General features: G+C 36.4%; 2 protein-coding genes across 7 annotated transcripts; both read left to right on the forward strand.

Moving 5' to 3' along the window:
* The first annotated feature begins 294 nt into the window (after nucleotides 1-294).
* LOC104210236 (long chain base biosynthesis protein 1-like) lies at nucleotides 295-7,447 on the forward strand. Of its 5 annotated transcripts, none has more exons than XM_009759095.2 (14): nucleotides 295-589; nucleotides 672-748; nucleotides 2,162-2,286; nucleotides 2,377-2,471; nucleotides 2,921-3,012; nucleotides 4,090-4,183; nucleotides 4,270-4,342; nucleotides 4,448-4,580; nucleotides 5,425-5,599; nucleotides 6,099-6,239; nucleotides 6,317-6,412; nucleotides 6,535-6,676; nucleotides 6,767-6,894; nucleotides 7,004-7,447. In XM_009759095.2, exons 3-14 carry the CDS (start codon nucleotides 2,172-2,174, stop codon nucleotides 7,178-7,180), a joined length of 1,461 nt encoding a protein of 486 aa, XP_009757397.1. In that variant the 5' UTR covers nucleotides 295-589; nucleotides 672-748; nucleotides 2,162-2,171; the 3' UTR covers nucleotides 7,181-7,447. The 5 variants fall into 5 exon arrangements, with proteins under 5 accessions (XP_009757397.1, XP_009757401.1, XP_070009823.1 ...); XM_009759099.2 differs by having other exon boundaries at nucleotides 2,169-2,286; XM_070153722.1 differs by having other exon boundaries at nucleotides 672-698; nucleotides 2,169-2,286.
* Nucleotides 7,448-9,460: 2,013 nt separating this feature from the next.
* Nucleotides 9,461-26,091, forward strand: LOC104210251 (calcineurin-binding protein 1). Of its 2 annotated transcripts, none has more exons than XR_011401908.1 (19): nucleotides 9,461-9,584; nucleotides 9,701-9,775; nucleotides 10,274-10,393; nucleotides 10,525-10,565; nucleotides 11,070-11,281; nucleotides 11,440-13,247; nucleotides 14,855-15,064; nucleotides 15,190-15,897; nucleotides 16,058-16,293; nucleotides 16,394-16,604; nucleotides 16,737-16,892; nucleotides 17,273-17,430; nucleotides 17,502-17,694; nucleotides 18,225-18,613; nucleotides 22,216-22,396; nucleotides 23,005-23,234; nucleotides 24,079-24,507; nucleotides 24,597-24,742; nucleotides 25,447-25,522. XR_011401908.1 is itself a non-coding variant. In XM_009759111.2 (19 exons), exons 1-19 carry the CDS (start codon nucleotides 9,582-9,584, stop codon nucleotides 26,001-26,003), a joined length of 6,060 nt encoding a protein of 2,019 aa, XP_009757413.1. In that variant the 5' UTR covers nucleotides 9,462-9,581; the 3' UTR covers nucleotides 26,004-26,091. The 2 variants fall into 2 exon arrangements, 1 of the variants encoding a protein (XP_009757413.1); XM_009759111.2 differs by adding an exon at nucleotides 25,615-26,091 and having other exon boundaries at nucleotides 9,462-9,584; nucleotides 24,079-24,742.
* Nucleotides 26,092-26,828: the final 737 nt, after the last annotated feature.

The raw sequence follows: 26,828 nt of genomic DNA on the forward strand, positions 1-26,828 counted from the left end.
AGGATTTTGTATATAATTAAAATAAGGAAGTATTTAATAAATGTATTTTTAGTTGATTTTAAAGATCAAATTTTAAGGAAAATAATTAAATGACTATTTTATCTAGTATGAACTCTATCTTTAGAGGATAAAAAAAGATATTTCGCTAAGAGTTTTCGTGTTTTTAATGTATGTATAGATTATTCACTCCATACCATAAAATAATAGTCTCTTTATTACTATTATTGATCGCAAGAATTAGCTTTGCATTATAATTGTAGAACCAATGGTGGTGAAGTAGAGTTAAGCCAAAGAAAATTCAAGGGCACAACACTGACATAACGATATGCTCAAATTGGCAAATTGCCACCTTTGACATGTCAAAAACGTTTGACCATCGTTTCCCTCAAAGCTTTCTCGCTTCTCCCATAGGATTTCTGTCCCTCACATTTCCCGGTTCTTTCCTTCCTCAACTAATAAAGCCGCCTGCTTGTTTCCTTATTACTGGGTTCTAATCTTTCATTGATTTTAGAAATTTTCAATTCCATTTTATAAGGATCTGCTTCGAGAGATTTTCAATATTGCAGGATCTCATCTGTCAGCTTCTTAGGTGAGGATTATTACAAAACTGAAATTCTTCAAAGCTTTGATCTTTCTTTTCTTTTAAAGTTCTATTGGTAATGTAAATATAGGAAGAGAGTGAAGAATGGGACACCCAGGTTAGAATTTGAGCTCAATTTATGAATGAGACTGAGTTCTTGAATAATAGGTACTAAGATTTAATTTTGATCTTCTGAGGAATTCCTTCATATGTTTGTTTTTGTACTCCATGTCTTTTTTCTCAACTTATGCAGAAAAAAAGACTTTTCTTTCCTTCAATTCTATCTTTAGATCTCAAGTTGAGGTTTATCAACACTTTTAAGCTATGTTGCTCGGACTCTCCGAAAATGTTGTCGGGTGCATGTCGGATCCTCCAAAAATAGTATTTTTGGAGGATCCGACACGGGTGCGGCATCATTTTGGAGAGTCCGCGCAACGTAGCTTTTAAGTGATCAAATGTACAATGAAGGATCTGCATAGTGCATAATCATTAATGAGTTACATAGATGAATTCGCGAGTCTACTGACTGTGAAGAGGATCAATCAATCCGCATTACTTGCAAATTTGTTTAAGTTTTTTGGTTCTTAGCTTACTTTAGGTGATTTACTTTTATAATGAATTCTTGTCAAATATGTGTATTCCCAAGTTCATTTTCCTTTTTGTTTAGTGATATCTTTTTATCCATGAGCAGGATTTAAAAAATAAAAACAGGAGGAGTATTGCCTGTCAATCTTCATGCTGCTTGCCGAATATAGTTGGAATAATCACAGTTATCTTAATCTTCAGTCTCAAAACTATGAATTTGCTTATTTGTTATGGGAATGTGTAGATTATCAGTTTGTGTAAATGAGCAGTGGTTCAACTTGGTTGATTTGGTTATTCTTTGTTCTATGATATGATCGTCATCCTGCATAAGTAATAATACCAAGACTTGCATAATAATGCGGGGAATTAAATACATTAGATGTATGAAAAAATGAATAATATGTTCTACATAGAGAAGTCCTATGCTCTACATATAAAAAGTTGAAAGAATACAAATTGAGATATTTTGGTACTTCAATATTTGAATGATAAAGTATCTACCATTTGCATGGTCATCTTAGATCGACATGTTTACTGGATTCAAATTCATCAAATACTCAAGTTGACATCAGTGTAAACTCTCTCAGAGCAAAGTTGCTGGTGGAGAGTGAGAAGAAGTTATTTCAGTGCTATATCATAAAAACAGGGAACACTTGCAGTATAAAATTTTTGTGTAAATGAGTGACTTCCCAAAAGAAAAAAAGATATTTGTGTAAATGATCCATTTATCCAAAAAAAAAAAAAAAACGAGAAGATTTCCTGTGTATAAAAATCATCGTTATTATTTGTGCTCTATATTCTTGGTGCTATACTGCTTAAATTCTCTTACTAGAGGTAATTTTTTTTCCCAATCAACCTCATCAGTACCTTGTTATTTTGGTTCTAATTTACATCTCTTGAGCATTGCAAAGTGGAGGGAATGTGGTAAATAAACCATCCTAAAACAATTTTTTTTTTCTGTGGGTAAGTTTGTCACCATCGTCTGTATTTTCCAAGTTTGTAGATAATGGATTCAGCAGTTTCTATACTGGCAAATACAGTGAGAGCTACATCCGATTGGGTGACATCAGCCTTTGAGGTTCCATTCGCAAGAGCTGTGATATTTGAGGTCAACATTGGAGGTAGTCTCTTCATTCTTTGGATGGTAATCACCTCTTTGTTTTTAGATTCTGTGTTGTGCATTGGCTAATGTTTTGCTGTTTTTCCTGTAGGACATCTATTTGTGGAAGGTCTTCTCCTGGTGGTCATTGTCTTCCTAATGTCTCAGAAGAGTTACAAACCACCTAAAAGACCATTGACAAAGAAGGTTTGTGAGAGATCTGCATTTTCAACTGTCAATGGCTCTGTGAATATTATGTCTTCTCATTGTTCAAAGAAACCACCTTATGTCTGGCTGTCTTTAGTAGCTTCAATGCGTGTTGCTGGTATAATTTTTGCAGTTAAATATCACTTAGCATTTAGGCTCAAGACAGGGATAAACATGCTTCAGAAGCATCTATGTTGAAGATATGCATAAGGAGTCCTTTCAATTAACCCTTCAAAATAAGGAGTCCTTCCAATTTTGTTTAACCATCGTTTTCCTTTTTTTTCGCTTCACGTGAAAAACCCATATTCATCAAAATGAGAGTCAAGAGAATCATGCAGTGTCCCTCGGTCCCCGGCTAGCACCTTTTATATGAAAGCAAAAAATAAAATTGCAAGAACAGAATTCCTGCAAACTTCAATCAAGGTGATGAATACCTTTACTATTTTCAGGAAATTGATGAGTTATGTGAAGAATGGGCCCCAGAACCACTTATCCCTTCCATCACTGATGAGATGAAACATGAACCTCCGGTTTTGGAAAGGTGGAAAAGCTGTTTCTCTTTTCCTTGTTTTAGACAGTCTGAAGCTTGTATTTTGTTCAGCTTTGTAAAAATAAAATTGCATTTTGTTCAGATAATTTCAGTCAGGTTACTCTTTCTTTTATTCAACTGTATGCATTCAGAGAGTTAGAAATTTCTACCAGATGTACATGACAGAAAAGGCAACTCTATAAATGTTTTGCATTCTCTTTAATGATATTTTTTCTGTTCTCTGCACCGTTCTCCCCAGCTTTACATCTTTTTTAAAGTAGATTACATTTAGAGAACCAGTTTTAGTATTTGTTTTGGTTTTATTCTTGTATTGATTGATTATTAGATGGCTATCTAAAGGATAAAAGCCATTAAAACTGTTATGCTGCGCTCTTGCTTGCTAGATTCAACTATTTTTTTTTAAACGTAAAGGTTATTTTATTCATGAAACAGCATTGAGATGGTGCTGAATATGCTTTGCAAAAGCTTAGCTGCCTCAGGTGGTTTTTCTTTTGGGCAGCTGTCACCGTTGGATCTCGCCAATACAGCCCCCTATAGTTTTCGTTACCGAGATATCTTTTTTTGTTTTCATTGTTCTCAGAGATTTTGTTCGAATTCCTTATGATATGCAACTGAAACAAGTTCTTGCTAATGTTTTTTTTTTTTGGAAAAGGGGGGGGTTGAACGTGGGGGCTGTTCTTATTTTACCGGAGGGGTTTTAATTAGCTCCTCCCGATCGTATTTCCCCCGAGATGAAAGACAAATATAGGGAACCAAGGAACTCCAACATGGTATCAATATCATATACATTTAGCATGTCAGACTAAAATGCCAAAATTATGAATACTAGTTTTTGGAGGTTTTATGTAGAGACTTAGTACGATGGCTCAGATATGCTACAAGTTGTAAACAGCGTCTTTAAGTTATGAGCTGATAAGCGATGTTACTAAGCTGCATTGAAGCCGTATTTATTGTTAGAAGAGCTTTTGTTCTGCTAATGTTCAAGTTCATGATTCAGATGCTAAAGTTATCAAACTTTTAGGAATGAATAGCTAGATGTATTGCTTCTCATACCTTGTGTTTGTTCAGTGCTGCAGGGCCTCATACTATAGTTAATGGGAAAGACGTAGTGAACTTCACTTCAGCAAATTACCTTGGATTATTAGGAAGCAAAGAATTACTAGTAAGGTTTTCTTCATTACTTATTTAACAGGGATTTTGCTTTAGTTCTTTAGTATAACAGAAAATTCTACTAATGTTGAATGACAGGAGACTTGTACTTCAGCTCTAGAGAAGTATGGTGTAGGTTCTTGTGGTCCCCGGGGATTCTATGGCACAATTGGTATAATTTGATCATTTGTATCTACTTACTATTCTATGGTTTTGTTGCACTCTTCTCCTTCTTCATTCTCATTAAATATCAATCTGAATATTCTACAATTTGCAGATGTCCACCTTGATTGTGAGGCTAGAATAGCAAAGTTTCTGGGAACTCCAGACTCTATACTCTACTCCTATGGACTTTCTACGATGTTCAGTGCAATTCCAGCATTTTGCAAAAAGGGAGATGTTGTTATTGCGTGAGTATTTACATTCTTTAGTTATTGAACGCTTTATCTGTAGTCCAAGGTTTTAGTGTGAAAAGATGTTGAAATTACATTGATTTTGCTGAAGTATTGCAAGAACCAAAGGCATAAGTGTGGGCTATGCATACAAGATGAGGGTTATATTACATAAGTGTGGAATTTTTTAAGCTTCTCTTGTAACTTTTTGATTCTTTGATATTACATGACGCGTCACTGCGATATGAATAAAGAGAGTCAAAGTATCTTTTTGCTTTATGCTGACACAAAAGCTTCTATGTTGACTCATGTTGCATTTCGTCCGTAGCTCAACTTATTCGAAATGTATGAGCTCATCTTGCTACTCTTTGGGAACTGTTTAATTTGTTAAAAGTGCTTTCTCAAGAATTTGCACAATCAATTACTTAGAAACATAATTGATTCATTCAGTCTATTCACTGTTCAGCTACAAAATTGATTTTAGCTTGTAAAACTCCTTACTAATGCACTTACCATGTTATGCATATGTAGATTAGCTCGTGGAGTCCTTAAAAATTGCTTGGCAAGTTATTTTTCTGTTCCCTTTTACTTTTAGGAGAGGGAGTGGGGGAAGGAGGTTGTGGTAATACACTTTCCCTCCTCTCAGCTATTTACTTTTTAGGTTGTGACACCTAATACCCCTCAGTTCTAAAATGTATGCAATACTCCCTTGAACTTAATTTTAGCTGTGTCAAAAAATTATTGGTTTCCCCTTGGCTAGTATCAGTTCTGATTATCATAATAAATAACCCTAAGACTGCCACTTGTCATCAAATCTCGCTATTATTGACATTGTTCCTGTGATCTTTCTTTGCTCCTGTAGGGATGAAGGTGTTCACTGGGGAATCCAGAATGGCCTCCAGCTCTCTAGAAGTACCATCATATACTTTAAGCATAACAATATGGAGTCCTTGCGAAATACTTTGGAGAAAGTAACCCAAGAAAACAAACAAGCTAAGAAGTTACGGCGCTATATCGTTGTTGAAGCTGTGTATCAGGTATCAACTGTTTATGTTAATGGAAATACCTGATACGAAAGAGTAACTCTGATTTCTTTTTTTCGGGTGGTAGTTGAAGGGGAAGTTATTAGTAAAGACATGGGAGAGGTTAGCTCTAGGCATACCACATATGTAAATAATGAGCTTCATTCAAACTGGTCCGGATACCAAGTCCAATTATATTGTTCAGAAATTTCTTTGAATTAATTGGATAACTTTTTGAGGGGCCACGGTGTTCTAAATCATTTTCAAGGTTCTGCAAGGAAGTAATTCATCAAGTACGATGGTTTGTGGGTTGCACATTGTATTCCTGATGTCCACCTTATCATTGACAAAAGATTTTCTTTATGGGCATAACCAACTTGTTGCTTCATAGTTTAGTGGCTGCCTATTAATACTCAGCGCAGTTCTCTTTTTTTTCCCCTCTAGTCAGTGCACTTTCTACTAAGGGAAATTGTGCTTTGCAATGCCAGATTTCATTTATGACTGTAATTTGCAGAATTCTGGCAAAGTAGCTCCTTTAGATGAAATCATCAAGTTGAAGGAAAAATATCGATTCCGTGTGTTGTTGGATGAAAGCAATTCCATTGGTGTGCTTGGCAGTTCTGGTAGAGGTCTAACTGAACATTGTAAAGTTCCGGTATGTTCATCATAATATTTGGTTAATTAATTTTTGTATCTCTGTGTACATCCTCTTACGGGATCATCCAATTGCAGGCTGACAGGATAGATATAATAACTGCGGCAATGGGACATGCATTGGCCACAGAAGGTGGCTTTTGCACAGGGAATGCTAGAGTCATTGATCACCAGGTACAACTAGTTTATCTTCTATTCTCGATAATTGCATTTTCATGACTTTCATTTCTTGCACTTGTATCTCTTTATATTTCCACCCATCTTTTATTGATGGTTTACTTTGCTTACGTTGGCAGCGCCTCAGTAGTTCTGGTTATGTCTTCTCTGCTTCACTGCCTCCTTACTTAGCAAGTGCTGCGATTAAGGCTATTGATATCGTGGAAGAAAAACCTGAACTTCTTGTCAAACTGAGGCAAAATATTGCTACGCTGACTAAAGGTCTTTGTCCCGTACCGATTACCTTTTCCTTCTCCCTTATCCCCATTAAGTGAGTCTGAAGAAACTCTTTTTTTCTTGGTACAACTGCAGGTTTATCAGATATAAAAGGCTTAGAATTAGTCAGTGATCCGCTCTCCCCTATTATATTTCTTACATTAAAGAAGTCCATTGGTACTTCAAAGGGTGATTTACAAGTGCTTGAAGATATAGCTGATCATGTAAGTTATTTTGCTTAATGCTCGTTACCTTTGCCATCTAATTCTGAACTCATCATCATCTAGAGTTATCTCACGAGTTTGTTTTCGTGCAACATCTTATACTCTGTAGGTGTTAAAGGAAGATTCTGTCTTTATTGTGACTTCAAAGAGATCAACTCTTGATAAATGTAAGCTGCCAGTTGGAATTAGATTATTTGTCTCGGCAGCTCATACAGAATCCGATCTGGTGAAAGCCAGTGAAGCATTGAAAAGAGCAGCGGCATCACTATTGCCAGTTCATGATTGAAATTGAAGGATCCAAACGTTCTAGAGATTGCGTGGTCACAGTTGTTGATTCACTACTTGTAGAAATTCTTTTGTCCAAGATTTTGTTTTCATTTCCTATTTCATAATTTGCTTATTAGTGGAATGAACAAGAAAAAACTGAAAGATGATAGTAGTAGTTGAATAGTTGAATAGTTGAATGTATAGACAGATATTTGTTTCTATTTTGTTGGAGTATGAAGTTAATTTTGTTTAGTTGAAGAGATGGAAAAGTGCGTTTGTGATTCTATGTGCAACTTCTTGTCATTCAATGGGGATGTCATGTCACCTAGTATGTTTTTACATTTTCTGGGTTAAGTCCTGAAAATCACAAGATCCTATCAAACTGCCAATAATAATTATTCTGAAACAAGTAAATAAAGAAATTATTCTAAAGCAAATTATTGTCTATTGTCCCTTTCAATAAGATAACTCACTTTTTTCCAAGAGTGCATATGATAAGACTAATGATATGCTATACTTCTTTCTGCTCTGAAATTAACTCAAGAAGACTTTGAGTGTGTTGGATACAAGTGCAACAACAATAAATTCAGTGTAATTCCATAGGGATTTAGAAAGGGTGGTGTGTATTTTTCTATAAAATTAACTCAAGAAGACTTTGGGTGTGTTAGGTACAAGTACAACAACACCAAGTCCAGTGTAATTACACAAGAGTACAAGAGTCTTATCCCTATCTTGTAAAGATAGAGGAGTTGTTTCCGATAGACCCTTGGTTGAGTGTGTTAGGTATCAAGGAATAAAGAAACACAAGTGCGTTTGTTTGAGTTTTCGCATAATTGATTTTGCAAACTCAGGTTTTATGTTTTTGGTGTCTTTGGGACCTCGAATATTTTGTCACTGGTGAGAAAGGGAATGCCATGAATTATTAAGATTATCCGGGTTGAATATTCTATTTAAAAAACATCATGAAAGACAAAAAGTTTTTGACTCTTTAAATAATAATCATATTGTAATAGAATAAAGTAAAAATGATAAAATAATCACTTTTAGATTGCTAGTTCAAATATAACCAGCCTTTGCAAAGTGACTAAAAAAAACCAATAACTTAAACATACAATATAGTGGTTCAAATTGATCATACAATTTCAAATAAAACTTCATGATTGTGTCCTGAAGTCGACATTTATACAAATGAAATTTCAGAAAACTTTACAAGTGCAGATAAGCTTTTACCATAAAAAATGTTGTTTTATCCATCAAAGTTGGGAAATGTAAAAGGCTTTGGGTGTGTTTGGTACGAAAGAAAATATTTTTCATGAAAACAATAGCTTTATCACTTATTTTCTATTGTTTGGTTGGTGAGTGAAATTTTTTTTTTCTAACTTTTAGTTAGAGAGTAGAAAATATTTTTTTTAGGATAATGCTACTATCCTCACCCCCTTCCCCCAAATTCTCATGTTTCCTTGCTCTCCCTCCCCTCCTAATACCCAACGTTTTCAGGACTTTACTTTTTTACATAAAAACAACGTTGAAATTTGTGCTCCATAACTAAAAGGAAAATACTTTTTTTTGGTTGAAAGAAAGTACTCTTTGTACAACATAAAAATAAAGTACTCATTTTATTGTAATAAAAGAAAATATTTTTTCTACATCATGAAAAGAAAATATTCATTTTGTTGAAATGAAAAAAAATACTTTTTCCACATCATGAAAAAAGAATACTTTTTTTGTTGAAATGAAAAAAATACTTTTTCTACATCATGAAAAAAAAAATACTTTTTTTGTTGAACTGAAAGAAAATACTCTTTACTACATCATTAATTGAAATGAAAGAAAATATTTTTTATTATTAATAGTACTTTATTTTCATATTATAGATAGATTTTTTTCATTTCAACAAATGAGTATTTTCTTTTCATGATATAAAAGAAAGTACTATTAATAATATTTTTATTTAAGGTGGGATAGAGGGCGAGAGGGGTAGGGCGAGGGGTTGGGGTAGGTAGGTGAGGTGGGGAGGTGGGCTTGCGGGGATGGGGAAAAGGGTGAGAAGAGTTTTGAAAAATATTTTTTCCTCCAATTAAAGAAAAATGAGTTCACGAGTAAAATATTTTCCTAAAACATTTAAGCCAACCAAACATGAAAAAATTGAAAAATATACCAAACAGGCAAACACACTCTTTATTAAGTGTAATTCGGTTTAAATTTCCAAATATTTTCGGGACAATATCGTATTTACCCAAACTTTGGGGGCAAAACAACGATTTAGCAAACATTCATGAATCGAAAACAATTCGACGCACAGAGAACGAAGGATTTAACACTGAAAACTGCTAATATTATTAACAGAAAGTTCGCCCGCCCAATTTCTTGAATGGAGAAAATCCGTTAGAGTTCAACTCGGCTCATAGTTGTTTGCTACAATGGTAAGCTAGAGCGTAATAAAATTCAAATATTTTAACTTCTCGCAGTATATTTTTGATCATCTTCAACTGTGTCTCTCTGATTCTTTTTTTGCTTTTTTCAAAATTTGGGGTTTCAGTTTTCAATTGCAGCTATCAATGATACAGACTCAAAAAGCCAATGGGAACCTTTAGCCCCAACCAAAGAAGCCCAGGTAAACTCCAGCTCAAGTTTCTTTGTTGGTTTTTTTTTTTTTTTTTTTGTGTGTGTGTGTGTGTGTGTAATTTACACATGTTGTTGGTGGTGCAATTGGTGTCTGAGATTAAAGGGGACTTCTCTGTAAGAAACAAATATTAGTCCTTAGAATGCAGCAAAAAATAGTCTGCTTAGTTGTTGAGATTCAAGAATTAATAGTAAAGAGCACCTTGTGTTAAAGTACCCTAATTTTGCAAGCTTTAGATCTAAAAGGAAAAAGTTTTTTCTACTAAATTTTTAGTTGATTATAACGCATCTCTCTTTTTTCTTTTTCCATTTTCGTTAAAAAGTCGGCTATTCTATCTACTATGCATGCAATATTGTGATCACTTGTTTCTTATATGGATGAGTTTTTTTGTTACGAACTTTTATTGTGTTACTGTGATGAAGAGCAAGCATGGCACTATTTCGATTTTCGTCTTTTTACAATGGATTTATGATAACTTGGTTTTTCCAGGAATTTCATTTGTCACAAACTTACCATGAAGGACTTTTGAAACTGGAAGCTAAAGACTATAAAAAAGCTCGTGAGCTTTTGGAGGCTGTGTTAAAGGATCCTTTGGTCGCAAACTCTCAGGTAAAATGGTGATGGTTACCTTGGAATCACCATCTTTTCTGCTACATCCTTACTGATGATTTTTTTTCTTGATAAGGTAATACAACCATGCTGATGATTATTTTATTTTTTTTCCCTTGTTGACATTCTAGGTGGTTAGTAATTCTAGTGATGGTCATCTTTTGCAGCTCAGGTGTGTTTTGAGGCCTAACTTCTCACTTGAACTGCTGGTTCCAATTGTATTGTAATTCTTGTCGTGCTTGTTCTTGGCTCCTACTTCTCTAATAGTCTAGAATAGCAAGTGGACTACCATATCTTCTATCTGGCTATAGAACATTTTCCCATTTAATTTTCCTGTGCATCTAAAACTAAAGCGCATTTATTGCTCTTACCTTCTATGTTCGCTTTAAGATTCAATTATGGCCTTCAATCCTCCAAATAAAATCAGTTTCATGGTTGATTGTGGATGTTAATAAACTAAGATAGTTGCCCTATAAAAGCCTCAAATAATTGACTACTTATTGACAATTTCTTTTTTGTTTTGATAACCGAGAAATCCCCAAGGAATAGTGGTACACGGTTCGTAACTCGGTGGATAATGGGCCTTCCCCCAACCCTTCTCCACTTCTAATTGTCAATATTTGTATAAACATATATTTCTGATGCTGGGTAACTGTACTCATTCACATTTCTGCAGATTTTTGGCACTGAAGAATCTTGCCAATGTTTTTCTACAACAAGGTGCTCCTTACTACAAAGATGCTTTGCAATGCTATCTTCAATCTGTAGAGATTGATAATAAGGATGCTGTTGTCTGGAATAAGCTGGGAACTTTAGCATGCTCAATGGGATCGTTGAGCATTTCCCGCTGGGCATTTGAGCAAGGGTTATATTGCAGTCCCAATAACTGTGAGCATTTTATATCATGTTTAAGTTCTTATAAGCTTCCTTAAATAAGCTTTTCCTGTTACATGATATTGAATGTTAAAAGAGCCAACATATTCAGCTTATGACAGAGGTAATCTTATTATTCCTTCATCCGCTGCTTCTTCTTGAATAATATGCAGGGAATTGTATGGAAAAACTTTTAGAAGTGCTTATTGCTATAGGTGATGAGGTTGCCTGCCTTTCAGTCGCTGAACTAATTCTAAGACATTGGCCTTCCCATTCTCGAGCTTTGCATGTTAAAAGAACTATTGAAGAGTCTGAACCAATTCCATTTGCCCCACGAGGGATAGACAAGCTAGAACCTAAACATATGCGGCTGAAATTCCCAGAGAAGAGAAAAGCTGCAGGTGATGACCTTTATGAGGAACCTGTTTCCAAAAAGTTGAAGCAAAGTTTGGAGTTCTGCCTTCCAGATGTTTCCTGGACAGCTCTTGCCAGTGAACTCTTGAAAATTTTACATCCATCAATTGAATCTAGTTCTGAACTTGGACTAGGGAAAAACATATCTGGTGATGTTACAGTAAGCATTAAATTGTCCAACATACCAGGAAAATCTAAGGATCCTTCCGAAAGGAAAACTACTTCAGTCTCCACAGCTGCTGAAAGCATTTGCGTTGTGGCTTACAAGTCTGAGAAAGGTAGTGCTGGTAGAGAAAAACAATCAAGTATTTGTGGAGAACAACCTCAAGAAAGACGAAGCAGCCGCCTGGAAAGGCTCAGGACTCGTAAACCAGACAAAGAAGAATTAGATTTTGAGACCAACAGGGACCTTGCTAAAGTTGTAATGCAATTTCTAGGACCCTATCTTGTGAATCAAGCAGGATTTGCAGACAAAGCTGAGGATCTTCCTAATTCACCGGATACAGAATGTAGTGATGTTGTTGAATTTGTCCTGAAATCGACAAGAAATCACGGTGCTTACCACTTGGGTCACATGCTCCTGGAAGAAGTTGCCAACCGAGGCATTTTGTATCAGGATAGCATGTCTAAATTTTTAGATCTGGAGAAGGTGATAAGGTTTTGGGGCCAGGAGAGAACTCCTGAGTGCAATTTGTTTCTTGCTGAGTTATATTATGATTTTGGTTTATGTTCTTCTGACACTTCAAAAAAGTCTAGCTTGATGTCAGAGGCTTCATATCATCTATGCAAAATAATTGAATGCGTCGCTTTGGACTGTCCATTCCACATTATTGGCAGGAAAGAAAGCTCTTCAATGAGGGAGCATTGTCAGAATAATGGTCATAGTGGATATCCTCAAATTAGTAAAAATCATGGGTTTTGGGTTCGCTTTTTTTGGTTAAGTGGGCAATTGTCTATATCAGACGGTGACAAAGCGAGAGCTCGAGAAGAGTTCTCTATTTCAATGGAGCTTTTGACAAATAAGGAAAGCAAAAATGACTTCGTTTCATTGTCCCACTTAAAATCGTATAAGAGGCTGACTGTCGATAGAATCCTCCATGAGATTCATCTACTGGACGTTGATTTTCTAATGAAGGATGGTATCCATCAGTTAGTTGATAAAAATCTGCACTCTGAGTGTGTGAAGACACTTGCTCCTCTTCTCTTTTCCTCAAAAGAGGTCCGTGCTGAATCATTACGTGTCACCAATCATACAGAGAGAGGGCTAACTTCAATTGAACTGTCTGCCTTAGATATTTTAATAAAAGGATGTGAGGAGACGGAGCCATTGGACATTGAGGTCTATTTAAATTGCCATAAAAGGAAGTTGCAGGTGCTCATTACTGCTGCTAGTGAGGAAGAATATCAGCTTTCTAACCAGATGAAAGATTCAAAAATGTTATCTGTCTCTGACTCAGAGTCAAAAGAAATCCCAAGTGACCTCTGGAACTTGGTTGCTCAAGAAGTGAAGGCAATATCTCAGTGTGCGTCAAGGATAAAGAGCATCAGTAACCCTTCTGAAAGCTCTGTATGTCAGTTTTATCTTAAGAGTTTTTGGGGCGTCTTTTCTTCATTGTTGCAGATGCGTTGATCTTTAATTTTTTTTATTTTTATAAAAGATGCTATATCACTATCAATCTTAGACCAAACATACAGAGAATGAACCCTTTTTTTAAATTATATATAGGGGGGGGAGGGGAAATTGGGGAGGGGATTACAAGATGGGGAATCGAACCCTCACCAGCGAAGTGGAAGTTTAGGTAGCCAACAATTGGACTACTAAGATTCCCCATAGAGTGAACTTTTTATGGGAAGTATTGAAATAAACGTGCCCATTGGCTTTTCCTGGTTTCAACCTGGACCCCCCCCCCCCCCAAAAAAAAAAAAAAAAAGAGAGAGAGAGAGAGAAGATAGAGAATTCAAAAGTCTAGCTTGCGACAAGTTCCTCACTGTCAATGAGCTAGGGGTGTTGACCTCACATATTGGGGGCACTAGAAAAACATTGTAATACTGATTTTGTATCGCTTTCTGCACCACTCCACATGTAGTTGAACATTTACTTGCTGCCTTTAGCTTACTTTTAAAGCTTGAACTGGTGTAACTGCCTAGAGAACAATACTTTGGTGAAGGTTTAGGGATTTCTAGAATTCAATCTCGAAATATGCAAGGTTCGGTTTGTTTAATGCTTTTATGGTGTTTCAGGTTTGTGAATTATGCTGATAGTGTTTAGTATAACATTGATCTTTGCAACTTTATCCACTACTTGTTGGCTATTTAGTTGTCAAGTAATTCTACTAGAAGATTGGAGCATTACGCATTGTGCTTATAATTATTATTGTAGTGATGACGTTTTCCAGTGATGCTTATGTTTAATAATGCTAACACCTAGATTTCTAAGAGCTATCTGGACCTGGAACTTCAGAACAAAGTAAACAAAGAGAAATTGATAGTTTGAAGATGCAGATAATGCATTCTGTTAACTTCAACATTTGATCCCAAATATTACTACAAAAGCTCAAAGCATTCTTTTGACCAACTTCGCTCATATATTGCTTGTTTGTTCAACTTTATCCTCTTTTTCATAGTTTGACTTTCCATACTAGATAGTCAGCCGTAGTTGTATGGTTATGATGCTTATTGTAAGATTGGGAAGGTGGAGTATGCCACTATGATAGCCTGTCATGGATTTCATTTGGTCAAAATCCTTTGTCCAACTAGGAAAAGAAAGTGAGAAGTTTAAATAAGGATGACTTGTTCTGTTATGCAATTTCTTCCAACTCTAGTTCTAAGGTCTTGCCACCTTTTGTCCCTTTTTTTAAGTTTTTGGTGATTTCCTTGCTCTCTCCATTTAAAACCGCGTTCCTGTTGAGATGGATGCTTCTCATCTGACCTGACTTTTTGCAGTTTCTCGTCCTGAACTTCGGTCATATAGACAATTAAGGTCCATGTTCTTGTTGACAAATATTAGATGAAATGTAACTGATGCTTCACATTTTGGTTTTCCAAGAAATGATCAACTTTTATTTTGTTAATGAGCAATGATCATCAGACATCTATTTAGTTTTTGCTGTGTATTCTTTTGATATATAAGTTTTGTGCTAAGGTTGCAGAATTTGATACATCTTTCCCTTGCAGAGTGGTGTTCCAATGACTGTCATTAGTGATATTCAGTCGTCGCTGCTGATGTTTATGTGTAACATTGCCAACACATATTCTTGTAAGAAATTTTCTGGCCCAGGAATTTCAGATCATAGGGAACAGAGAGAAAGCTCGTACTTTGTAGATGCAGCTATTGCATTCTGTAAACTCCAACACTTGATCCTAAATGTTCCTATAAAAGCTCAAGTGAGACATCTTTCTTTCTTTAGAGGGTTTAGACCGTTGACTTTCAGCTGTAACATCAGTGTTTGCTAACTCTATCTTAATCTTTCATTAGAAACAAGCTGATCTCTTTAACCTTATCATGCCAGACAGAGTTGATTGTGGCAATCCATGACATGCTTGCTGAGTTTGGTGTCTGCTGTGCAAATGCAACTGGTGAAGAGGAAGAAGGAACATTTCTAAAACTTGCAATAAAGCACCTCTTGAACTTGGATATGAAACTGAAATCTAACTTTCACTCTGTCTGCAAGGAATTTGAAATGTCTCAGTGTGACGAACAGTCTTCTCATGATAATAATGTAGGGAAATCTGAGCAACTTTCTCATGGAAGCAACATCAAAGTGTTATCAAATGTATCAAATTTGGACAACCTAAATGTGACAGGTCAGGTAGATAGAGATGAAGCGACTGCTTCAGATAAAGATGCTGTTGAGAGGATTAGTGCAGAAGCCATTTCTGCCAGTAAAGCTCTGGAGGTTGAGAAAACTAAAGTGGAGAAAAGTAAGAATATTGGTGTTGTCTCTGATGGTTTGTACCCTAGATCGGAGAAATCAAAGGATCAATTGGTCGAAGATGGAACTGAGCTAAGTGAAGATGAAAAGGAGGAGCTTGAAGTTGCCATTGATAATGCTTTGGATCAGTGCTTTTACTGTCTGTATGGATTGAATCTAAGGTCTGATGCATCTTATGAAGATGATTTAGCTGCGCATAAGAACACAAGCCGGGGTGATTACCAAACTAAGGAACAGTGTGCTGACGTTTTTCAGTATATACTTCCCTATGCAAAAGCTTCTTCTGTAAGTGCTACATGTCTTCTTTTTGTCAAATCCTACTTATCAAACCTCTTCCTCCAATTCCTTATTCCGTGAGAAGTGTTATTTCAGTTATATATTGTTATATTTTCCTCTCTAGGCATAATATATGATTTTAAAGCTCTCAATTTTGCTTTTCTTTCAGAAAACGGGGCTCATTAAACTCCGAAGAGTCCTTAGAGCTATACGAAAGCACTTTCCACAACCACCAGATGATGTTTTAGCTGGAAATGCAATAGACAAGTTCTTAGATGGTCCTGAAATGTGTGAAGACAAACTCTCTGAGGAAGCAGGATCCAGTGGCTTTTTGGAATCCATGACAAAGATATTATTATCAGATCCCGGAAGCCTCAAACAACAGAAAGCATCATCAAAAGGAAGGTAAATATGTTAGTTATGGGATCAGCATTTTGGAACAAATGAATTTACTAGTACTTTGGACTATGGACTCAAACAGATCTTTGTCATTGGTTGTTTGCAGTTCTGAGCCATACCTGGAAGTTTATAGCAATTTGTACTATCTTCTTGCTCAGTCTGAAGAAATGAATGCAACTGATAAATGGGCTGGCTTTGTTCTGACAAAAGAAGGGGAGGAATTTGTGCAGCAAAATGCAAATCTCATCAAATATGATTTAATTTACAATCTCCTACGCTTGGAGAGTTGGCAGAAACTTGCAAATATATATGATGAGGTAAGATTGTTCTGCAGTCTATCTGTTGCGGCTATACATTCCCTAACTGAAGGCAGTTTTATACTGTGGGGAGTTCGTGGGCGTCGTAGTTACTTAATCTCTTTGTTTTTTGTACATTCTTTGGGTATGCAGGAGGTAGACTTGCTGCTAAATGATGGAAGCAAGCAAATAAATGTTCTGGGATGGAGGAAAAATGCTGTTTTATCTGAGAGAGTTGAGGCAAGTCGCAGAAGGAGCAGACGATGTTTGTTGATGACTTTAGCTTTAGCCAAAACAGCAGATCAACAGGTTTGCTTCACTCTGACAACTTGTGGGTGAAGGTTTTGCTTTTGTTAGATCTTATTGCCATCCTAGGAGTAATCAAGGACAGACCCGTTATTGGAGTTTGAAGCTTCCGATGTTACACGAGTTTCATGTATCAAGGTTTCTTTTTCTTTCTTGTTTGGTTGATGGTCCTGACTCCTGAAAACATATAGAATGATTTGAATGTTTACTTAGGTGTTAACAATTTTCAGTTTGCTTGGCATTTGACTATGTTGATTAACTTCTGCCAGTTTTTATATAATAATAATTACCTTACGTTATAAAAAAAGTTAATGTTGGAGCTAAGAGTGTGTTAGTGCATTTCGTTCTCACAGTCTACATATGATTGTTCCTGCTTCTTTCAGGCTGAGATACATGAGTTATTGGCATTAGTATATTATGATGGTCTTCAGAATGTAGTACCAATCTATGATCAAAGATCTGTTTTGCCGTCCAAAGATTCAGCATGGATGATGTTCTGTCAAAACTCAATGAGACACTTTCAGAAGGCCTTTGCACACAAGTAAGTCTGTTTGGCGACTCTGTATCCCTTGATTATTTCTTCATCTAATGTAACCTAGCCTGCAATTTCAGGGAGGATTGGTCGCATGCATTCTATCTGGGAAAACTTTCCGAGAAGCTTGGATACTCACATGAGATGTCATTTTCATTCTATGCTAAAGCTATTGCTTTGAATCCATCTGCTGCAGATTCTTTCTATAGGATGCATGCTTCACGGTTGAAGTTACTTTGCACATGTAGGAAACAAGATGAGGAGGCCTTGAAGGTTGGTGCTTTTCTGAAACTTGCTTTAGCTCCTTTCTGTTTCCTCTTTTATTGTGACAGTTATACATGTAAGCAAACTATGACACGAACAGGTGTGTATTGACAGTCGTGAAGATAGCTAATTTAATTTTAGCTCTTTTCGTTGTTCATAGATCTAATCTATCTCCAGTTGTATGTAAAATTTCGAGAGACATACACAGCAAAGCCACATTTCAAAATATATATACAAGCGCAACAGAAATATGTTTCACTAGATTATTCTAAACATAGCCTGCTTAGAGTTCAGGTTTGTGTATTATATAACGCTCTTCTCTAGTCAGCAACCTATATAGGTTCATGAATTTCAGCAGCATGTGCGTCGTTTTCTTTTTTTCTTCATAGCTCATCGCAGAAGAGTTCCCAAAACATACCCTGACAATCTGCATGCCCCTTCTCTGGCCAGACTTGGAAATAATTACCTTTTTCAAGTGGTCATTTTCCATGTGGTAGGAGTACAATTGTTGACTTAATTAGTGCCCGGATGCATTTTAGGTTGTTGCTGCGCACTGTTTCAATGAATCGACTCAGGATACTGTGATGGATATCCTCAGTAAGGTTTGCCCATCAATTTCAGAATCAACGTGCTCCGAGGATAGAACTCCCAATGCTTACTCTGTAAATGATGTAAAAGGGGATTCACATTTTGAAGGGGTGTGGCAGATGCTTTACAATGATTGTCTTTCTGCCCTTGAAATATGTGTGGAAGGTGACCTGAAACATTTTCATAAGGCTAGATATATGCTTGCTCAAGGCCTATATCGAAGAGGTGGGAAGATGGATCTAGAGAAGGCAAAGGAGGAACTTTCTTTCTGCTTTAAGTCGGCTCGCTCTTCATTCACAATAAACATGTGGGAGATTGACAGTATGGTTAAAAAGGGAAGGTATGCATTTCTATTTTCTTCTCTGTCCTATCATTTAGCACATCGAGAAGTCACTTTGACGACACTTTCTGATTCCTCCTAGATTGTTCTCTCTTTATTTAGGGAAGGCCCTTTTATTTAATTGAATCAAAATATTGGTGTTGAGTATCACACCAAGGCGTTGTCAGCTTTAGTATAGGGTATAAAAGGATTGCCATCCCATCTACATAAGTTATTGGAAAGATCAACCCTGAGATTCCAAAAGATCCATCCAAGTGTCTATATATAATAGGGATAATACATAATTACCCCCTTGGACTTGTCCCACTTTGTCAGATGCACCCTTCTACTTTGCGTGGGTCCTATGACCCCCCTAAATTAATTTGAAGTGAAGTTATTACCACCCTGAATACTGATAACTAGATGTAAGCGAAGGCAATGCATCCCATGCGTTGCCGCGTCAATTCCATGTCATTTTTCTTTTTCTTTTATTATTTTGGTTTTCTTTTTTGATTGTTTTCATCATTTTCCTTCTTCATCATGTTCCTTTGTTCAAGTTCCCATTTTTGAATTTGCAGTGATGAGAGTGGTCTCGAGGAACATCAATCTCATATCCCTTTCTCCTGTTTTCATTCTATGGCTTTGTGATGGGTTTCTTTTGATGAAGTTGGCTCTTTCCTTTTCTTTTTCTTTTCCTTTCAGTTTTTAGGGCCTTTTTCAGATTATTTCTTATCCTTTTTCTTTTCCTCTCTTTCTTTACCCTCTTTTTATTCATCTAAAACCTACATCCACAATCTCCATCAGAGAAAGCCACTGGATGCCTCCACCGCTGCTTCATCCGAGAAAGCCACGGAATCTCGTTTTCATCGAAACCACAATTTTATAACCCCTTCAGCCTTCTCTTCACACTATATAGATTTTATCTGAGAACGGATGGTTATTTTGGAAAACAGAATTGTGGGATTTCTATTAGATTGTGTTTTATCTGGTTGAAGCTTCCTAAGCTTTTTCTTGAAACTGATATTGTGGAGATGATGACAATCAAAGTATTGGTGGATGTGATTTAATGGATGAATATGAGGGGTGTAACTTTTAAAAAAGAAAAAAAGAAATCTGGTGGTTTGGTGGAAATGGAGGCAGTGAATTGGCGGAGGAGGTACCTGTAATTTAAAAGAAGGAAGAAGAGAAGAAAGAAAAGAAGAAAAAAAAGGAAAACAATGTGGAGAAGAAAAACAAAAAAGAAAGAAAAGTAAAATATATACTTTTAATAAAAAATCTTGCAAAAATTTAAATTTTTAATTTTCTTTTTTCATTCCCCCTACTCTCTTTAAGTAAGTGATATATACTCTCCATGCCATGTGGGCTCAGAAGGGGGTAATAGTACCAGTTCAAAGTTCAAAGGGGTTCATAAGGACCCTATAATGTATGAGGGTGCAACTGGTAAAGTGAGACAACCTCAATGGGATAATTATGTATTATCCCTATATAATAAGATAGTTTCTTTCCCCAAAAGAAAAATATAAATGGAAGTAAAAAGAGCCTTGAATGTGCATACAAGTTTTTTTCTACTGTTCCTTTCTCGCAAATCATTCCAAAATATACATTGAGAGAAATGAAACAAGCAAGAGAAGATTGAGAAAACAACATTGCTTGATTATTCCCTCAAGCTATTGGGGGTTTAGATAGTGAAGTCTACATGTTCCAAGAAAGGAATGAATATCAAAACTACATAACTACAGGAAATAAAGCAATCTACTTGATTTTGGATTGATATGTTACTATTTCACAAGACCCTAATACTCCCCTCAAGTTGGCACATACAAATGGTATGTATCAAGCCTGCTACATAATATATACCTTCTTTTGAGAAAGGTAAGAGACCTCGTGTTTATATCTGCAAGTTGATCATTTAACTTCATGAACTTTATGACAATGTCTCCTGAGATTATCTTTTCTATGACGAAATGACAATCAATTTCTATGTGCTTGGTCCTATCATAAAACACTGGATTTGATGCAATATAAAGTGTAGCCTGATTATCACACACAAGTTCAATTTGGTCAATCTCTCCTAATTGTAGTTCTGTTAGCAGTTACTTGATCCGTATGAGTTCACATATAGCCACTGTCGTAGCCCGATAATTCTGCTTCTTCGCTCGATCTTGCAATTACGTTTTGTTCTTACTTTTCCAAGACAAAAAGATTTCTCCCAACCAGAATGCAGTATCGGGAGGGAGATCATATGTCTGCCCAATCTGTCCTCTAGTATATCCAGCAATATGCTCATGTCCTCTACCTTCGTAGAGTAGTCTTTTCTCTGGAACATATTTTATGTATCGAAGGATACAAACAAATTCATTCCAGTTACTATCACAAAGAGAATCCAGGAATTGACTTATGACACTCACTGGGAAACCAATGTCAAGCCGAGTCACAGTGAGGTAATTTACTTGCCGATCAACCTCCTATATCTTCCAGGATCACTAAGAGGCTCCCCGTAACGTAGTAGAAGCTTAACATTTGAATCCACAGAGTATCAATGAGCCTAAAGTCTATCGTTCTTGTCTTATTAAGAATTTCAAGAAATGCCTGATCTGGATTGAGCAACCTCATACATAGGAAGTATCTACTAACCAGGGTCCTTGGTCTGAAAGTGCTGGAAAAAAAATGATGCTTCAACTTGGTAATTCCCTCTTCATCACCTCTGATAATTATATCATCAATGTAGACCATAAAATACATGCACAGATCTAGAGTGGAGACGATCTCTTCCCGTGACTGTTTGTAAATGGGAAGTGGATAAGCTGTAGGGGATCTTCTTGGTTTGACACTTTAGACAACATATACTTTGCATGCTCAACCTCCCTACTCTGCGAATGCTTCCACCAAAGATGTGTTCAAGAAATATTTATCTCATCTGAAGCATCCCAAGCCACTAAAATATTGTTTCACTACGTAATCTTTTGTAAGCATCCATCAAGGGACAAAGATGCCCATGCCACTGCCTTCTAGTAAGATCTTGAAACGGCAGCCGTTTTGTAAGATCTCCTACAGTTTTTTGACTGACATACAAAGTTCATTGGTCACACTTTGTATTGTCGTACATTAGGATTGAGTTACGTATGGCGTAGCCGGGACTGAGTCTATTGATTTGACCCTTTAAATGTATGTCACAATTTTTGCAAATTGTTGGGCGTGGTGAGTAAGCAATTGCAGAAGTTAGTTTGTTGCGACTCTCAAGAATAGGTTATATCACTCACAAGTAGGAGAGAAAGATATGTCACTATCACAATTTAGGGAAATGTGAACGTTAATTAGAAGACCGACTGGAACTGAAGTTCAAATTGATGAATGCCTATGTTTGTTAGGAAATGTGAGGTTTTAGGTTGTTGTAATCATCAAATGATATAGTAATGGAAACATTTTATTTATTGAACCTGGTGAACTTGGTAACAATGACGGGCAAAGTCAATTATAATCATGTTCCTAGATGAATCTCTTTTGAGGTCCATTACTTCGTCAGTATTGGAGCCACATTTCTTGCCTCGTTATCTGATTCAGAATGTTAATAATTTCGATGAGTTAAGCCATGCAGATCAATGTTTTTAATATTCATATTGCAGGCGCAGAACCCAAGGTTGCTCAGGGAACAGGAGAGCCCTAGAAGTTAACTTGGCAGAAAGTTCTCGGAAGTTCATTACTTGCATCCGCAAGTACATATTATTCTATTTAAAACTTTTGGAGGAGACAGAAGACATATGTACCCTTGATCGGGCTTATTTCTGTCTTAGGACAGATAAGAGGGTACTGCCATATGAATTGGATGTATACTTTGTTCACAATGATTAGCAGCGTTAATGATTAGCCTAATGAAAAAAAAACATATTCTTCTTTATAAACCTTATCGCGTCGCCCCTTTCTGAGGTTGCATATTAGCAAAGCCCCTTTGAGGTTGCTTTATTTAATTTATCCATAAGAAAGCATTTCTAATAGCTAAATTTTCTGACACAAATGCTCGGTTTTATTATTTATAGGAAAGCATTCCTCATGCCATATCTTAGAGCTTTATAAGTTGGAATAACAGTTAGTAGAAAATACAAAGAGAGTTGTTTTACTTGTATAATACCATGGAAAAATAATGCAGGAAAAAAAATAAAAAGCGCCTGGAAGAACATTTATTTTATGTTATAGATCATCTGATTAAACTTTCTATTTATGATAACCAATTTAGACCCTCCTTTCTTTCAATTCTCTCGTCGTTGGCTGTTCTGTTGGATACTAACATGGAACCTAAAGCTCTGGCCGTTCTTTTTGATTTAATTAACTCAACCCACTCTTGTAAATTTAGTTATACCTCTATTTCTTATTTAATGAAAACTCCCTTGCCTAACATATATATATTTTTTATCCAGTTCTCCTTATGCCTTGAAGATCTTATTCCAGTTGCTCTGGGACGATACTTAAAGGCATTAATTTCATCTATTCATCAAACTGACCATATGTCTTGTGCTGCTAGCAACTCTAGTGAGCATCATCTGGAGAAAATGTTCTCTCTGTTCATGGAACAGGTAACCATGTGGTCTGATATTTGTGGCTTACCAGAAATAAAGAGCTCAGAGTTGACGGAGAGCTGTTTATTTGGGTAGGTTCTTTTGAAGTGACCCCAACTTTATGTGTGCTGTACTAACTTGAAGTTATTCTGTGGTTTCCAGCTTGCTTACATTTGCAATCGAAAATATTTGTTTTCCATCTCTATGGTAAAAAAAAAAAGAAGGATTTTCCCCATCTCTTTTGTAGTCTCAATATTGATCTACACCAATTGTAAGCTGAGCAAAATAACAAAGGTATAAGGAAATAATTGCTCTCTTATCTAAGAACTATGTTCAGGTATAATTTTGTTCTAGTATCAAACAAGATATTTTGTTTTATTTGTGTTTTTGATGTAAAAGAGACATTAGTTAGAAGGATTTGTTTGGATATTTATTGTTTACCTCTTGTACTGATACCATCTTGGTGTGATATTTAATGAATGATTTTTGGATTATCAAAATATTGTATAACTTTGTTCCTATAAAATGTGGTGGTGCACAACTTGCTCTTCTTCAAAAAAAAAAAAAAAAGTATTGGTGCACAAATAGGAACTACAAGAAATAGATGTAATTTGATAACAATCTGGATAGAGTGAGCACTTATACATGTGTTAGTTGCTCAATATTCTCATTAAAATTGCATGTACTATCAAGATATTGTCCTTGCATCAAGTACTTTATATATTTCACTTTTGGGAATGTATGAATTTTCCAGTGTGTCCCAGAAGTGTCTCTGTTGTTTATTCATATGAGTCCTAACCAGGCTTTGAACAATAGAAATGATACCATGAGCATTTGTGGAATACAGTTTCAAATTCCTTGAAGCTATGAAGTCCACTGTTTGCTTAAACTCAAAGCAGTTTGCTTATACAGATACCATTTTAACATTCCTTGCAGATATCTTTATCGATATATCCAGTCTTTAGAGCAAAATATCAAAGTTGAAGCGCTTGAAGGAATAAATGAGAAGATACGCAAGCGTTTGAAGAACCCAAAGCTGTCGAATAGTAACTGCGCAAAAGTTCATAAGCATGTTTCTGCTGCTTGGTGTCGGTCACTTGTAATTAGCATGGCCTTAATAACACCTTTGCATTCAAGACTCTCTAGTGAAGTGCAAGTTCCAAATTCGCCAGCTAATGGATTAGAGAATTCACAACTGCTTTGTGTTGATCTCCAACTGGATGAACTATGGAGTTCATCTTTTGAGGAGATGAATCATTTGAAGGATCTTGAGAGGAAGTGGAACCCTTCATTGTCTAAGATAAAAAATGTAATAGTAAAGAGAGCTGCAGATGAAGACATGGAAACTGCTTCTATGTTGCTTAGGTCTTGCTATAATTTTTATAAGGACACTTTTTGTGCATTGCTCCCATCAGGTATAAACCTTTATATGGTGCCATCTCAATTTGCTACAGAAACATATATCCAACCTGGGATAGATGCAGTTGACATACTCGATATGAACACTTCACGGAAGCTACTTTTGTGGGCCTACACACTTCTGCATGGCCATTGCACAAATGTCTCAGCTGCTATTAAGTATTGTGAAGAAAATTCCAAGGTATTACATCCATCCTTGTCGAATTAGTCTAGTTTAATTTCTAGAGCGCTCAGGTGAGTCATCAATCACCAATAAATCTAAGACCTTGACATACGATATCACTGCTGATTTAGGAGTGTAGTAACTAGAGCTGCACACTTGAGGTGCTCTGCTGTAACATCCTCCTATGCATTGTGGTCTAAACTCGAACAGCAGGGAATACTTTTCGCTTACCTAACCTTATAGCCAAATTGGTTTTTTTCTTACCTCTTGATTTCCCTTTTCCCCTTACCTCCCAAATTACATAAACTGTAGAAAGATGTGGCTCCTTCACTTCAATATTTTCTCCTTTTTAATCTCTATTCTTTGTTAAATGGATCCTTTATTTTCTTTGACCTGGCTGTCTAAGGCTGACAGGGTAGGGCTACCCAGCGGCCTTTCTCTGAACTATATTTGGAATCAGTAAAACTTTACAGGTTCAGGTACCTGATACTTGCACACTTTCCTATAGGGAACATATCCAAAGCCCTGTAACATAATTCTATTTTGCGTTTAGCTTACGATACTCTGTTTCTACAACTCCCACGTGCTAGTTCAAGATTTTTGTTTTTTGTTTGGCTATTAAGAGCATGTAAAAAAAGGCCAAGAAGGAAATGAAAAGGAAAAATAAGATAGATGGTCATTTCACAACAACTGATGAATTTTAAGTGCTGAATTCCATGCAGTCAAGGATAAAAAAAGGAACCGGAAGCTCGTTGCCTTCAAGTGCAAATGCATCTCCTGCCACAGCTTCCCATATAGGTGATCAACTAGTTTCATTTATCCTTATCAATGTCAAGTAGCGCATACATCTTTGTTTCCTCTCCAAGCTGATCTGTAACTCTATGTTGTAGGTGGAGGAAAAGATGGAACAAGTAAAAGCTCTGAACCAGATGTTTCCCCATTATCAAATTCGGGCAATGCACCATCTTCTAAAACCGATGGATCACAAAAGGTTAAACCTCCCAGTTTGCCAGAAACTGAGAAGGCAAGTGGTGCCTCTTTATCCCAAATGGGGGGCACAATGAATGCATTATTGACATCTCTGCCTGAAGGAGAGAGTGGTTTCAACATGCCATCCATATCTTTGTCTGAATCTGTAAGCACTACTTGTCCAAAAGCTGTATCTGCTGATCAGGGCCAGAAGGCTTTATCGGCTGCTCCACATTTACATCAAAACAATCCTGTTGATGAGAGCAAGAAATTGAATATGCAGAATGATGCGAAACCTGAAAACGTTTGATTTTGTACAACCTGTTCTAATCAGTCTGTTCTGCAACTTTGCGTCGTGACTGGTCTATTATTGTATGTAAGCAGTTCCTTTTCTTGAAGAGCTCTTATTTCTTTTCTTTTTTTTCTACTGTTTTTTGGCGTCAAAGGGGATATAAATATAGGTTTTCCCCCTTGTATTCGGTACTCTACCTATTCCCACAGCTCGTGCTGAGCATGACCCTCGCTCACTCTCCCTCTCACACACACAGACAACAGCATGCCATATTTTTTGGTATAAGGATCTGATAGCCGGTACCCACTAGCCCAACTAATTCATATTTGTGTCCTGTAACACCTGTTCAAGGGGAAGTGCTTTCTACCAAGAATTTCTCCATTCTCAGGGCTCGAACTTGGGACTCTGCTTAAAGATGGATGGATCCATTCATCCCACCACATCCCTTGGTCATAAGCAAGCCATATTTAATGAAGCCTATTTTTTTTTTCTTTGTTCTTTTTAAACTTGCTCTGGAACGCACTTAACTAGCTACAACCTTCTTTTCTTTTTTGCTTTGGTTTTATTCTTTGGAGCCGTTTCTATTTCTGCCTCCGCCTGTCCGCCTCGGTTTAGCGTTGTGCTTCTGGTTCCTCGGACGAATCAACTTATGCCCGCTCCCCTAAAAAAAGAAGAGGCGGACCATGCTGGTGAAAGAAGCAATAAAAAAAGTTTAATCTTTGATCCAAAATCAGTTTTTGAAATGCAGATAGAAAGTAGTTCTCTTCTTTGTTTTCTTCTTTTCTTTATTAAGTGTTCTTGCAACAAATATTTTTCATAAATTGGTTAATATTCGATAATGAA

Source organism: Nicotiana sylvestris, chromosome 8 (assembly GCF_000393655.2).
Source record: "Nicotiana sylvestris chromosome 8, ASM39365v2, whole genome shotgun sequence".
NCBI classification, from domain to species: domain Eukaryota; kingdom Viridiplantae; phylum Streptophyta; class Magnoliopsida; order Solanales; family Solanaceae; genus Nicotiana; species Nicotiana sylvestris.